This window comes from Hippocampus bargibanti, linkage group LG17, assembly GCF_051943395.1.
Source record: "Hippocampus bargibanti isolate YZ-2025 linkage group LG17, ASM5194339v1, whole genome shotgun sequence".
Classification (NCBI taxonomy): domain Eukaryota; kingdom Metazoa; phylum Chordata; class Actinopteri; order Syngnathiformes; family Syngnathidae; genus Hippocampus; species Hippocampus bargibanti.
In genome coordinates this window covers 16,529,123-16,541,202 of record NC_142750.1, presented here as the reverse complement: position 1 = coordinate 16,541,202, position 12,080 = coordinate 16,529,123, and the positions used below count along the sequence as shown (strand labels likewise).

The 12,080-nt window shown below is 42.5% G+C and overlaps 1 protein-coding gene across 1 annotated transcript in view; it reads left to right on the top strand.

The window, feature by feature from the left end:
• Positions 1 to 12,080, top strand: part of rrn3 (RRN3 homolog, RNA polymerase I transcription factor) — a 46,914-nt gene that overhangs the window by 6,990 nt on the left and 27,844 nt on the right. Inside the window, exons 6-11 of the mRNA XM_089017898.1 lie at positions 546 to 609; positions 737 to 806; positions 1,509 to 1,607; positions 4,147 to 4,242; positions 8,205 to 8,328; positions 9,140 to 9,285. Coding sequence (XP_088874024.1) covers positions 546 to 609; positions 737 to 806; positions 1,509 to 1,607; positions 4,147 to 4,242; positions 8,205 to 8,328; positions 9,140 to 9,285 — 599 coding nt within the window. The remainder of the gene's footprint in view (positions 1 to 545; positions 610 to 736; positions 807 to 1,508; positions 1,608 to 4,146; positions 4,243 to 8,204; positions 8,329 to 9,139; positions 9,286 to 12,080) is intronic.

Here is a 12,080-nt window from a genome sequence, read left to right as displayed (position 1 = left end):
CGTAATCTTGATAAATCACAGTGCATGTTATTTTAATCTATTTCCATTTCCTCCTCCAAGTATCTGCGAAATAGTATGTAAACGCCATATTCCTTGAGACAAATTTATTAACTGATCATCGTGGTTTTTCATCTTTCGCGGGTGGCCCCGGTCCGCATTAACTGCGATAATCGAGGGATTACTGGACTCTCATACTCTTGTTTATTCATTTGAAAATACTGTGTATTTTTCCCCCAAATTTAACTAGTCTCTGTTTGCAGATTTACACATTTAAACACATTTAGTAAAAAGGCGGTAACATTCAGTGGAAATTTCTAACAATTCATTTCATACACAATGTTACCTTACTGTACTTCCAAAATTGAAGCAGACACCAAAAACTGTTTGTTCAACCATTTCCATTGTCAAAGTGAGTGAGCTTTTTTTTCACCTGAGATTGGTCAATATCTTGTATAAAAACACTTTATGTTGCCTGACCACTAATAAAGCTTTTGAAAGAAGTTTTCCCTGCCCAAATTAACACTTTACTCCCCTCATATTGGTAGATCTCCGCAGAAATTTCAGCCACTGCCATCAGGCTTTGCAGCTCATCACCAGATATGTTCCATCGTAAGTCACTTTGTAACGTTCTTTTGCCTGTCTGTTATTCATTCAGTTTTGCACACACTGTGTTATGTTGAAAGCTTTGTGCTAGTTGCCTCTTAAGTGCTTCGTGTTTTGCTCTTCCTTCTTTCAGAACGAGTCACTTTTTGGTGCCTATTTTGCAAGACAGCTTTCCTTTTGTTCAAAAGTCCTCCAGAACTTTGGTAAGAGATTGAAAATACATACAATGCATATTCCCGCTCGGGTGATTTAATTGACCGCTCATTTAGAATGTGCAAAAACAGCCAGATTTTGACGCTGTATTAAAAATAAAAATTATAAACATGAACCGATAACAACAAAAGACAAAATAAAATCAGGATATTAAAAAAAAAAAGTTGTTAAAGACCCGCCACAAATTAAAAATTAAATACTTCATGACACATGATTATAAAGCAGTGAAATGTTCTGCCTTTAATTCATATCATTGTTATGTTGAAGTATTTTTAATTTGTTAAGATACAATATTGGCATCAGCCTAACACCCCATCAATATCTGGCCCCACGACACTCGTTTGGTTATGCAAAGACCAGTGTACTTTTACGTTGAAGGTATGCTCACAAACTGATAATCTTTTCAGAAGAGTTTGCAGAGATCATTGAAGTCAATTTCTTTTTCAACAAGTACCTTTCACTCCCAAAGCTCAAGTTCATACAGCATGTAAATTTATTTACAGTAAAGTCTCGTTATATCGATATCGGATCTATCGATAGTCCCGGTTATATCGATACTATTTCTATGCACGCACGGAGAAAATTACATGCAAACAGGGTCGGATATATCGATAGTCCCGGTTATATCGATATTTTTTCGGACTCCCTTGAATATCGATATAACGAGACTTTACTGTATTTTTGTTCTGCAGGAGTGTTACGTGCACAACCTTTTGACTGTGACTTCGTACCTCCCAACCATTCGACGAGACTTGCTTGAGATCGTCATTGGACAGATGCTTAAACTGGATGTAAGTGCTCTTTTAAGTGTTTTATTTACAGTATGTACGTGTAGAGCCCCTCTTTCACTAACTACCCAATTTTCCAGTTATTTGCCTTAATTTGGGGTGGTCAACTCATTTAAAAAGGCAGAATGCCTCAAGTCATTACAGGAAACTGCTTAGATGTCATGGCATTAGTGTGAAAATAATTGCCTTCTACCTTTGGTTTTGTTCGCTGTCTTTGTGTTGCAATAAAGGTTGGGGACCGCTATAATAGATGGGCTTCATGGCAAATTTAGTACTCACTAGTTGGGGTCCGACTGCTGATCTTTTTTTTGTGATTCACGTTACAAAAATAAATGTGATCTGTGAAGGCCACATGTTCATGATGTGCATCAAATGACATCTTGCCAGAATCACAATAATCTTTCTTGCCAAGTATGTAGAACACGCAAGGAATTGTCTGTGGTAGAACACGCTGTACTAGTATCATCCTAAAAAAAAATGAGGCACTATCCAGTTCTATTTGGGTTACTGTCTAGAGACTTAATGGCTTGGAGGAAGAAGCTGTTTGTCTGCTGGATTTGGTGCGCATGGATCGATAGCGCCTGCCTGAGAGGAGTAGCTGGAAAAGATGGTGGGCAGGGTGCAGAGGGTCCAATCGGATTTTCCGCACCCTTGTTTGCATTCTTGCAGTGTGCAAGTCCTCGAGAGTGGGTTGGGAGGTGCCAATTATTTTTCCGCCGTCCTAACTGTCCGTTGAAGTCGGATTTTGTCCATTTTTGTGGCGGCCTGAAACAAACTGTGATAGAAGAACACAGGATGGCTTTGATGACAGCCGTATAGAAATGTCAAAGCACCTACTGTGGCAGGCCATGCTTTTTTAGCAGCCTCAGGAAGTACATAAAAAAGTTTCGGAATATTCTGTACTTTCTGCACCAAAAGGCACACTGAAAAGTATAACATTTTCTCAACATCGTCCCTATGATACCTAATATAAAGAGACTGTCTTTGTATGTGTGAAAAGTGATTGCGAGGGGTGCAAATGTGTAAAAAAAACACGCAAACATCCATTTGTGTTTCTTTGTGCATGTTATTAATATATATTTTTGTGTTCCTGTACACTACACCTATCTGTCTCTTTTTTACAAAAAGTGTTAAAAAATAAATCAGGTGAACCTTTATTTAACCTATGGTGGCGCGCGTCTTGCATCACCGGAAATTGTTGGTGCTCAGCAGTGTGCAATTGCAACTTGTGACCAGAGCTGTTGTGCTATATCAGGGGTCGGGAACCTATGGCTCGCGAGCCATATATGGCTCTTTTGATGATTGCATATGGCTCGCCGATAAAACTATATACATATTCTCATTTTTTTCGCTGTTGATTTCCCGTTGGGGCTGCAGTTGGCGGAAAGCGCAATTTTGATTGGATGACACTGGCCGTCAGTCGAAACAGATAAACGCCCCTTTAAATGAGCCCCACGAATGCACTTCAGCTTGAATTCACCGGAGGATTCATTAGCCTTTGAGGAGAGAAAACGTTCGGATTCGAATTTGCAATGAAACAACACCATCGATGAAACAGTCGAATGTCAGTGACATTTTAACAAGCCCCGTGTTAACATTAGCATCAACATACTTCTGCGAGAAGTAGATTGCAGATAGCAAGTGTGGAAGCTTATGAGCCGTGCGCAGTCTAGCTAGCAGTAACTCCGCCTCCGGACCGGCAAATTGAATGTCATTCCGATCGTTTGCCTGTATTTTTACTCATCACGAGGAACGGAAAAACATTCATGTTAACGGTGAGTGCTATCACAAAGTTAGTTTAAATAATCCATTCTGATATTTTGTTGAAAAGTGGCCGCGCGTGTTTGCGTGTGTGTGCGCGCGCGCCCGTGTGTGTGTGCGCGCGTGCACGCGCACGTGTGCGCGCGAGTGGCTCTCGCTGAAGAACATTTCTAAATACAGTAAAGTCTCGTTATATCGATATCGGATATATCGATAGTCCCGGTTATATCGATACTATTTCTATGCACGCACGGAGAAAATTGCATGCAAACAGGGTCGGATATATCGATAGTCCCGGTTATATTGATATTTTTTCGGACTCCCTTGAATATCGATATAACGAGACTTTACTGTATTTTACTTTTATGGCTCTCTTAGTCAAAAAGGTTCCCGATCCCTGTGCTATATGTTAATATTATCATTATTCTCATTCAGGGTTTGTTTCATGTACAATTCACCAAGGCCACGGGAAAAGAATCGGAATCGAGAGGGCCGTTAGTGTAAATTGTCCTTGAGAGTTTTGAAAGGCGCTTAGAATTAAATTTATTATTCTTATTCTTATTATAAAAGCATTTTAAAATAGTACGGATTTTCTCTGATAGTCAACAGGTTGCAAAAGTGCATTGCATGCCTCCGTGTCAGGCTGTTGCTCATCGTGACGTACGTGTCTGTACATGTGCGCGATAATGGGTACTGTGGCTTCAGAATGTTAACGACCACTAATCTTAAAGTTGTACAGGAACTGTAACACACAAGAACGAACAATTATCTTCTGTTTTAGGTGAGTGCATCCCGCTCAGATATTGAAGAGGCCGAAGAAAACTTGTTGCCAAGCCAGCAGGCTGGCAACTCTATTGAAGAAGCCGTCTTTGACATGGTATGTAACAGAACCCCCGCCAAAAAAATTAATCAATGTAGAATACAATTTCAAAATATGCAGCTCATTATGCTGAGATGTTAAATAAACCAACTCCCAATACTGATACTGCAATATGATATAGTTCACTCGTCAGTAAATTTATAAATTGCCACACTGGAGAAATAAAAGAACAGAAATTCACAGGTTAACTCAAGTGTCCGAATACCCTAGACATACAGTGAGACCTTGGCTTACGAACTTAATTGGTTCCCAAACAGTGTGTCAGGCGAAAAGTGTGTATCAAAAAAAAAAAAAAATCCCATAGGAAACCATTAAAATGAGAATAATCCGTTCCCAGGTCTCCATAAAATATAATTTTCAACTAAATAAGCCTTAAAACTACACACAACATACCTTATTCTATGTATAATAAATGTGCTCTTGTATTGTAATGAAAGAAATACACTGCACTGTATAATAAAGTCACATTCGTTGATGGCTCTTAATTGATACCTGTTGCTTTCTGACTTGTAAGGTCTTACGAAACTGAGGCATCATATTATTATTCATCATGTTGATGATTCTCATAGCCACAGTCGTTTCTGGATGGAACTGTTCAATAAAAGCCTGCACATCATTCCACTTAGCAAATCAAATCCTGTGTGTTGAGGACCTCATTATGGTCGGCAACAAGCTCCTCGATGTCATCTGCATTCACTTCGCGTGTCCCATGTTCTGTCCAATGGAAACAATGTCGTCCAAAACAACAGAGTCATGAGGATCAAATCCTTCAACGTCCCTCTCAAGGATGCATGCGGGCCACAAATTCTTCCATGCTGCTTTCAAGGATCGATGGGTAACATCATGCCAAGCCTTTTCTATCAGCTGAACACAATGATACACATTGAAATGGAATTAGCAAATCCGCTAAGCGGCTAAATCAGACAAACGTACACCTCGTTCATGTTTCAATGATGCCCTTCTCCTCGACTGTAATTTTGTTTTGTGTATTCTCCGGCTGAACACGAGCCTGTGGTGTCTTTTTCGGTCCCAAAAAAACAAAAGTATCTGTAAAAAAAACCTCCTTGGAGGCGATCGACGTGTGTCTGTCTCTCTGTCTCTCTCTCGCTCGCTCTGGATCGACGTGTGCATTCAGGGAAAGGGGGTGTGGAAAGGCAGGCCGGCTGGGGCGCTATTCGGTCATGTGCTTTGGTGTTCTTCCGTGGAAGATTACTCCGCCAGCCGTGGTGGGGGGTGTGTATCGCGAAAAGTAGTGCGTAATCCAAGGTTTAATTTTCATAAATTTAACGTTTGTAAACCGAAAAGTTCGTAAGGCAAGGCGTTCGTAAACCAAGCCCCCCTGCAGGTAACATCCGACTTGCGACCGGGTTCCGTTCTGACCAAACGGTCGTCAGTCAAAATGGTTGTAAGTCGAAAACCATTCAAAATGTTCATTAGAGACTCAGTGCTAAGTGACTTGCAAACGACCTGATTCAGACGCCACAAGCTGTCTCAAAGAGGCGTTCTAGTTGCGGTGGTCCTGCGTGCCTGCGCGCCAACGCCCACCCTCCTCGACTGTACTCCTGGCCGCACCTCGCCCACCGTTGGTGGACACTCCCCCCTCCGGTGCCATCATGCGGTCGATTGCTGTGCGAGAGTGAGCTGCTAGTTGGCTGGCCATAATTGTCGTACGCGTTGCTGTTAGCATGTTGCAGTGCCATGCGTAGAATAAAAAAGGGGGGGGGGGGTCTGCCGGTCATGGTCGTAAGTACCGCCAGTGATACACCTTGTTGTCACAGTAGTTTACATTATATATTCCCACTGGTTATTGTAATTTGTACCCTTTTAGCAGAGATCTGCTCAAAATAATCCCAGACAGGGGATATTCTCTTCTTTTCCATTGTGAATGGTGCGTCCAGTGCAGAACAAATCCGATTCATACCTGTCAACGTATACGTTTTCCCTGTATTTTATATATATATATTTTTTTTAGTATTTCAAATAATGTACGGCGTACTATCGATGAGAAGGTTATTTTAGCCGTCATCTGTACAAAAGTGAAGGTTTCGGACGTTTCGCCTCCTATCCAAGAGGCTTCGTCAGCGAACTAAAGTCTGACTGGTCGTATCGGCCCCATTTATATATCCCTAATGTCCAGACCTGGTGGCGCCGGACACAGCTATGATAGGTCCCTACTCTCAGGTTGGGGGGGGCAGAGGACCCCTCCCTGTGGCCCCACTGATTGTTCCTACATTCCTGACTAACGACTGGCCTATTACCCCCACTCCCACCGGTATCACCTCATCAGCATAACGACCCTCATCAACATTACGAAAGTTGCCTAACCTGTTTTGCCTAAGCAGGCTATTGTATGAACGATCCAAATTGAACCTCACCCCACCAGACCGGTTTAATGAAGGATTTTGTTGTTTTACAAGAATCGCTTCTTTTACCCCCCTTTCAAACCATCTATGTTCTTTCGCTAAGATTTTAACCTCATTGTCATCAAATGAGTGGTTGCTAGCTTTTAGGTGCATATGTACTGCCGATTGAGGTCCACTCATATTATCCCTGCGATGTTGATAAAGTCTTTTTTTGAGAATTTGTTGAGTCTCCCCAATGTACTGTTCTTTACAATTTTCATTCTTACAATGTATGGAATAAACTACATTACTTTGTTTTTCATTTGGTAGCCTATCTTTTGGATGCACTAATTTTTGCCTTAACGTGTTTATCGGTTTGAAATAAGTAGGAATTTTATGTTGCCAAAGGACTCTTTGTAATTTTTCAGAAACTCCTGCAATGTACGGTACTGCTACTCCTCTCCTTTTTGTATCTTTGTATCCAGCATAGGGCTAAACTAATACCTACTAGCACTGAAGGTAGAGAAAAGGAGTCAAAACATATCAGGAGAGCACTCACTAACTGTGGGTACCCTCAGTGGTCATTCAACAAATGTCAGAAAGAAAGAATAGGGAATGAAACCAATAATTCTCAAGATACAAAAAGGAGAGGAGTAGCAGTACCGTACATTGCAGGACTTTCTGAAAAATCGGATATATCGATAGTCCCGGTTATATCGATATTTTTCGGACTCCCGAGAATATCGATATAACGAGACTTTACTGTACGTGTGAAAAAATACAAAACAAGCGACAAAACAAGTGGTATCAGTAAAAATACCGACCTTGGGACCAGGTGTTCCAGAAAAACATGTTTATGAAAAGGCAATTCATGCAAGAATACAATACAAGTTGTATCAATGTGAGAAAATACAGAAAGTAGCAAACAAGTTGTATTGCCATATGGGTCAGCTCAGGACACCAATAACAATCTCTTCCTTCACACGGCAAACCAGCAAAAGTAATCCTCAATCTGCTATGTACGGTCGGATTAATAAAAGCATCACATGAGCATGTGTGGTGAGCTCGGTGCGGTGTTCATATTTTTTTATCATTTCAAATAATGTACGGCGTGCTGCAACTTCAGTACAGGAATTATACTCATTTATAAGAACAGCTATTAGTCAAGCTTGACAGGTATGCCCATTGAAGATACACATTGGGTGTGTCAATGTCAGTTCAATGTTGTCTCGGTGAACCATTTTATTTCAAATGACCAGCAAATATACAAGTGGGTGATGACGTAGAAATCACCTCTCGCGAGGCATCGGGCGGAGCCACGTGCATTCCGAGGCTTTGGGTGTGTCCACAAACGAAAGCGACCCACGCCTCGAATCGTGCTTTGCAAATTATTTAACCTGTTTACTCGGCACACGTCTCGGAGCCTCGGCACATTCATTACGAATAGGCCTACAGCTACGAACCCAAATACATTGGGAGATTCTGACCAGTTCTATAGTGAAGGAGATCAATGACAAGTTTGAAATGAAATTTGAGTTTGAAATCACTTGTAAAAAAAGTTTTTGTGTGTTTGTGTGCTTGCGTGAATGTGTATGTGTGCATGCGTGCATGCGTTAGGAGGAGGACCTTCCGACAAGTCAGCCACCCAATTTTGGAGTGATGGCTCACCCGGTGGCAGAGAGACTCGATTCTGTCATGACCATGTTGTTGGCGTACATCAAGAACATCTGCCATGTCAACGGTAGTTGATTACATCGTAATGTTATTCTCTTTAAACTACAGTGGTCCCTCAACTGATGAAATTTTCAAGTTTTGAAGCACCTCAAAAGGAAAAGCTTGCCTCTTGTTACGAAAAAAAAAATCTACTCGCAGCTATGAGTTTCAATGTACTTTTAGAAAAAGTGGTCACTAGTTTGGCAATTGCTCACTATGCTGATGTTTGTCTTGGACATTTCCTAAGAATTGTTAAAACCTGACAAAGGCAAATGTCATTTGATCAGTTCTTAAAATGCCAGGAAACAAATATTTCTGAAAGAAAACAAATGCAGGAAGGCAAAAATAAATGAGGACATAGTTAAGTTGAATGACCATCGTTTTTATTCTTTGCTCTATTTTCTCATTTAATGCTGAACTTTCATTTATTGTGAAATAATCTAATTGTAATATGTATTTGTTATGTACAGTAAAGTCTCGTTATATCGATATCGGATATATCGATAGTCCCGGTTATATCGATACTATTTCTATGCACGCACGGAGAAAATTACATGCAAACAGGGTCGGATATATCGATAGTACCGGTTATATCGATATTTTTTCGGACTCCCTTGAATATCGATATAACGAGACTTTCCTGTATTTTGATTCACTGTTACGCTTTTCATGGAAAACGCGTCTATGTACACATTTTCTAGTTAAGAAATTCCTTCCAGATAATATTGATTTTGTAAGCAGGGGTACCGATGTATTGGTTTGGCTAATAAAAGAATACGCTTGCTTACCGGTAATTGTCTTGTATTCAAATGTTTGCATACGGTTGTCCTCGCCTCCAGGTGCTTCGCTTCCAGGTGCTTTGCATACTGACAGAACAAAGGAACTGTACCGGGACTTGTTGGATGTGTATGACAAGCTGATCTTGCCCACCCATGCCTCGTGTCACGTCCAATACATGCTCTTTTATCTCTGCAGCTTCAGGCTGGTAAGTCTCCACTTCATCCTCTATCAATCATTCCAAATTTATTTATAGGATAACGACCATCACGACTCACCTTGGCATATTTGTGGTGAAAAAGTCTACTTAAGTAATATTTGACAATCTCACTCAGAAAAACATGTTTACACTAGTCAGGACGGGTTTTTGAACATGCTGGAAAGAAAAAAAAGACTTGACTTTCTCTTAAAGAAAAGATCAGTGGTTCTCAACTTTTTTCCACCAACATCATGACTAACACCAAAGGTGCCGCCGGAGCAGGTTCAAAGGGACTTTTAAAGATGTGCGCGGAGGGTAACAATTGATTGGTCTTGTGCCTCCGGAACAGGATTGGAATGTGACTGAAGGTTTTGCGCCAGCGGAGTAAAGTTAAATGGCAGCCACAGGATTTGCACCACCTGAGCAGGTTCTGAGGCTGACTGCACGGCTTACTCTGCCAGATCAGCTTCACAGGGCAGAAACTAGACATCTGATGAAATGTAGCTATTTTCTATTGCCAATGTCTCAATCAGAATCATAAAGGTTTCAATAGTCCTGCAGCGGGGAAATCTGCAATCTACAGCAGCAAAATGGAAAGGGGTGGGGTGGTTGGTCAAAAGATAAAACAAAGTATTCTATGTTCAAAAGAAAATATCAGAGAACTGAAATGTACAACTGCACAAAAAAGTTTAATAAAAAGAGCTGTACATATTGCAAAGTATAAAAATACAATACAAAAGCATATTTTATATATAGTATGTAACTGTATTGACTCGACGTAAGGTGGCTGTGCTATTTACAATGTATGAATGTAGTTGTTTTTTTTTCACAGCTTTTTATTAAAAAGCCTGACAGCAGTCGGTAGAAATGAGCGGCGGTATCTCGCGGGTGTAACAGTCTCTGGCTGGGAGGAGCTGTCTATCAGAGCTTTTAGTTTAACTAGCGTCCATTGCCCACCTCCTCCAGAGAGTCCACGGACCATCCCTGGACAGGACTGGCCCTCTTGAGCATGCGCTTCAGTCTTTTTCTTTCCCTGGTGGTGATGCTGTCTGACCAGCAGACAATTCCATACCAGATGGCTGAAGCGACCACAGGGCCAAAGAATGAGTTCAGGAGTGAGACCTGAACCCTAAAAGACCTCAGTTTCCTGATTAGGACGAGGCGACTCTGTCCTTTTTTGACCATGGCATCCGTGTTTGGAGTTCAGTCCAGTTTATTGTTGAGAAGAACACCCAGGTCCTTGTAGGAGGTCACCCTCACTATGTCCGTACCCTGGATGTTCAATGGTGCACGTGAGGACTGTTTCATTCAGAAATCCACTACCAACTCTTTGGTTTTCCCGGGGTTGATCTTGAGGTGACTGCTGGTACAAGTCCACAAAGTCCTCGGTCAGTCCCCTGTACTCCGGATCATCTCCCTCTGTAATGAAGCAGAAAATCACAGAATCATCAGAGAATTTCTGAAGGTGGCAGGTTGGATCATTGTAGCTGAAGTCCGAGGTGTAGAGGGTAAACAGGAATGGTGCCAGCACTGTCCCCTGCGGCTACCCTGTGCTGCAGAAAAGCCTGTCCGACTCACTGTTCTTTGCTCTCACATACTGTGGCCGGTTTGTGAGGTAATCTGTAATCCATGATGTGGGGTGAGGTGGTGGTCCACTCTGGCATGCCGCAGCTTGTCCCCTAGTACGTTGGGCTGGGTGGTGTTGAAGGCCCTGGAGAAATTGAATGTTATCCTCACTGTGCTCCCAGCACTCTCCAGGTAAAACAGCTCCGAGTGTAGAAGGTAGATGATGGCGTCCTCCACACCGATGCTGGGCTTGTAGGCAAACTGTAGCGGGTCCAGTAATGACCTTGCCAGCGGTCGCAGGTGGGGGAGGACGAGTCTCTCCAGTGTCTTCATTGGCAAACTGTAGCGGGTCCAGTAATGAGCTTGCCAGCGGTCGCAGGTAGGGGAGGACGAGTCTCCAGTGTATTCATGAGGTGAGACGTCAGCGCCACAGAGCTGTTGAGCTCCTTTGGGTGGGTGATCTTGGGTTCTGGGATTAGGCATGGCGTTTTACACAGCTGTGGAACTCTGCTGAGCTTCAGGCTCAGATTGAACATGTGCTGGACAATGGCACACAGCTGGTCGGAGCAGGTCCTGAGGACTTGGTAACTGATTTTGTCTGGACCTGCTGCCTTCCTCACCTTCATCCTCCCCGTTGGTTCCTCACCTGTGCGGTTGTGACAGCCAGGCAGGAACCAGGTGCCAGAGTGGCGACTGAAAGGGCAATTGTTTGTTGTTAGAAGCTGGTCGTGAGAGGGGGAAGGGAGGCAAAGTCCACAGTAAGAGTGGGTGCAGGTGGTGTTGACGGTGGGGCGGGGGCGACAGACGTCTGGTCAAACCGGTTGAAAAAGCAGTTCATTTCATCTGTCCTGTCCTTTTCTTTCACATTCAATGTCACTGAGCTTTTGTGGCTTGAGATATTTTTCAGGCCCTTCCAGACACCAGGCATTACTGGCTTACAGCTGCTCCTGCATTTTCATCCTGTAGGCATTGATCTTTCTCCTCAGTCGGATCTGCACGGCCTTCAGCTCCTCTCTGTTCATTTACGCGAAAGCCCTTTTCTTCTTCTTCAGGAGGGCCATTATGTTGGGAGTAATCCATGGTTTGTTGTTGGAAAAACACTGCACAGTCCTGGTGGATACAGTGTTTCTTTCACAGAGTTTTATATAATCTGTGATGATGTCAGTGGGTGAATCAGAATCAGAATCAGAATACCTTTATTCGTCCCGCAATGGGGAAATTTGCAGTCCACAGCAGCA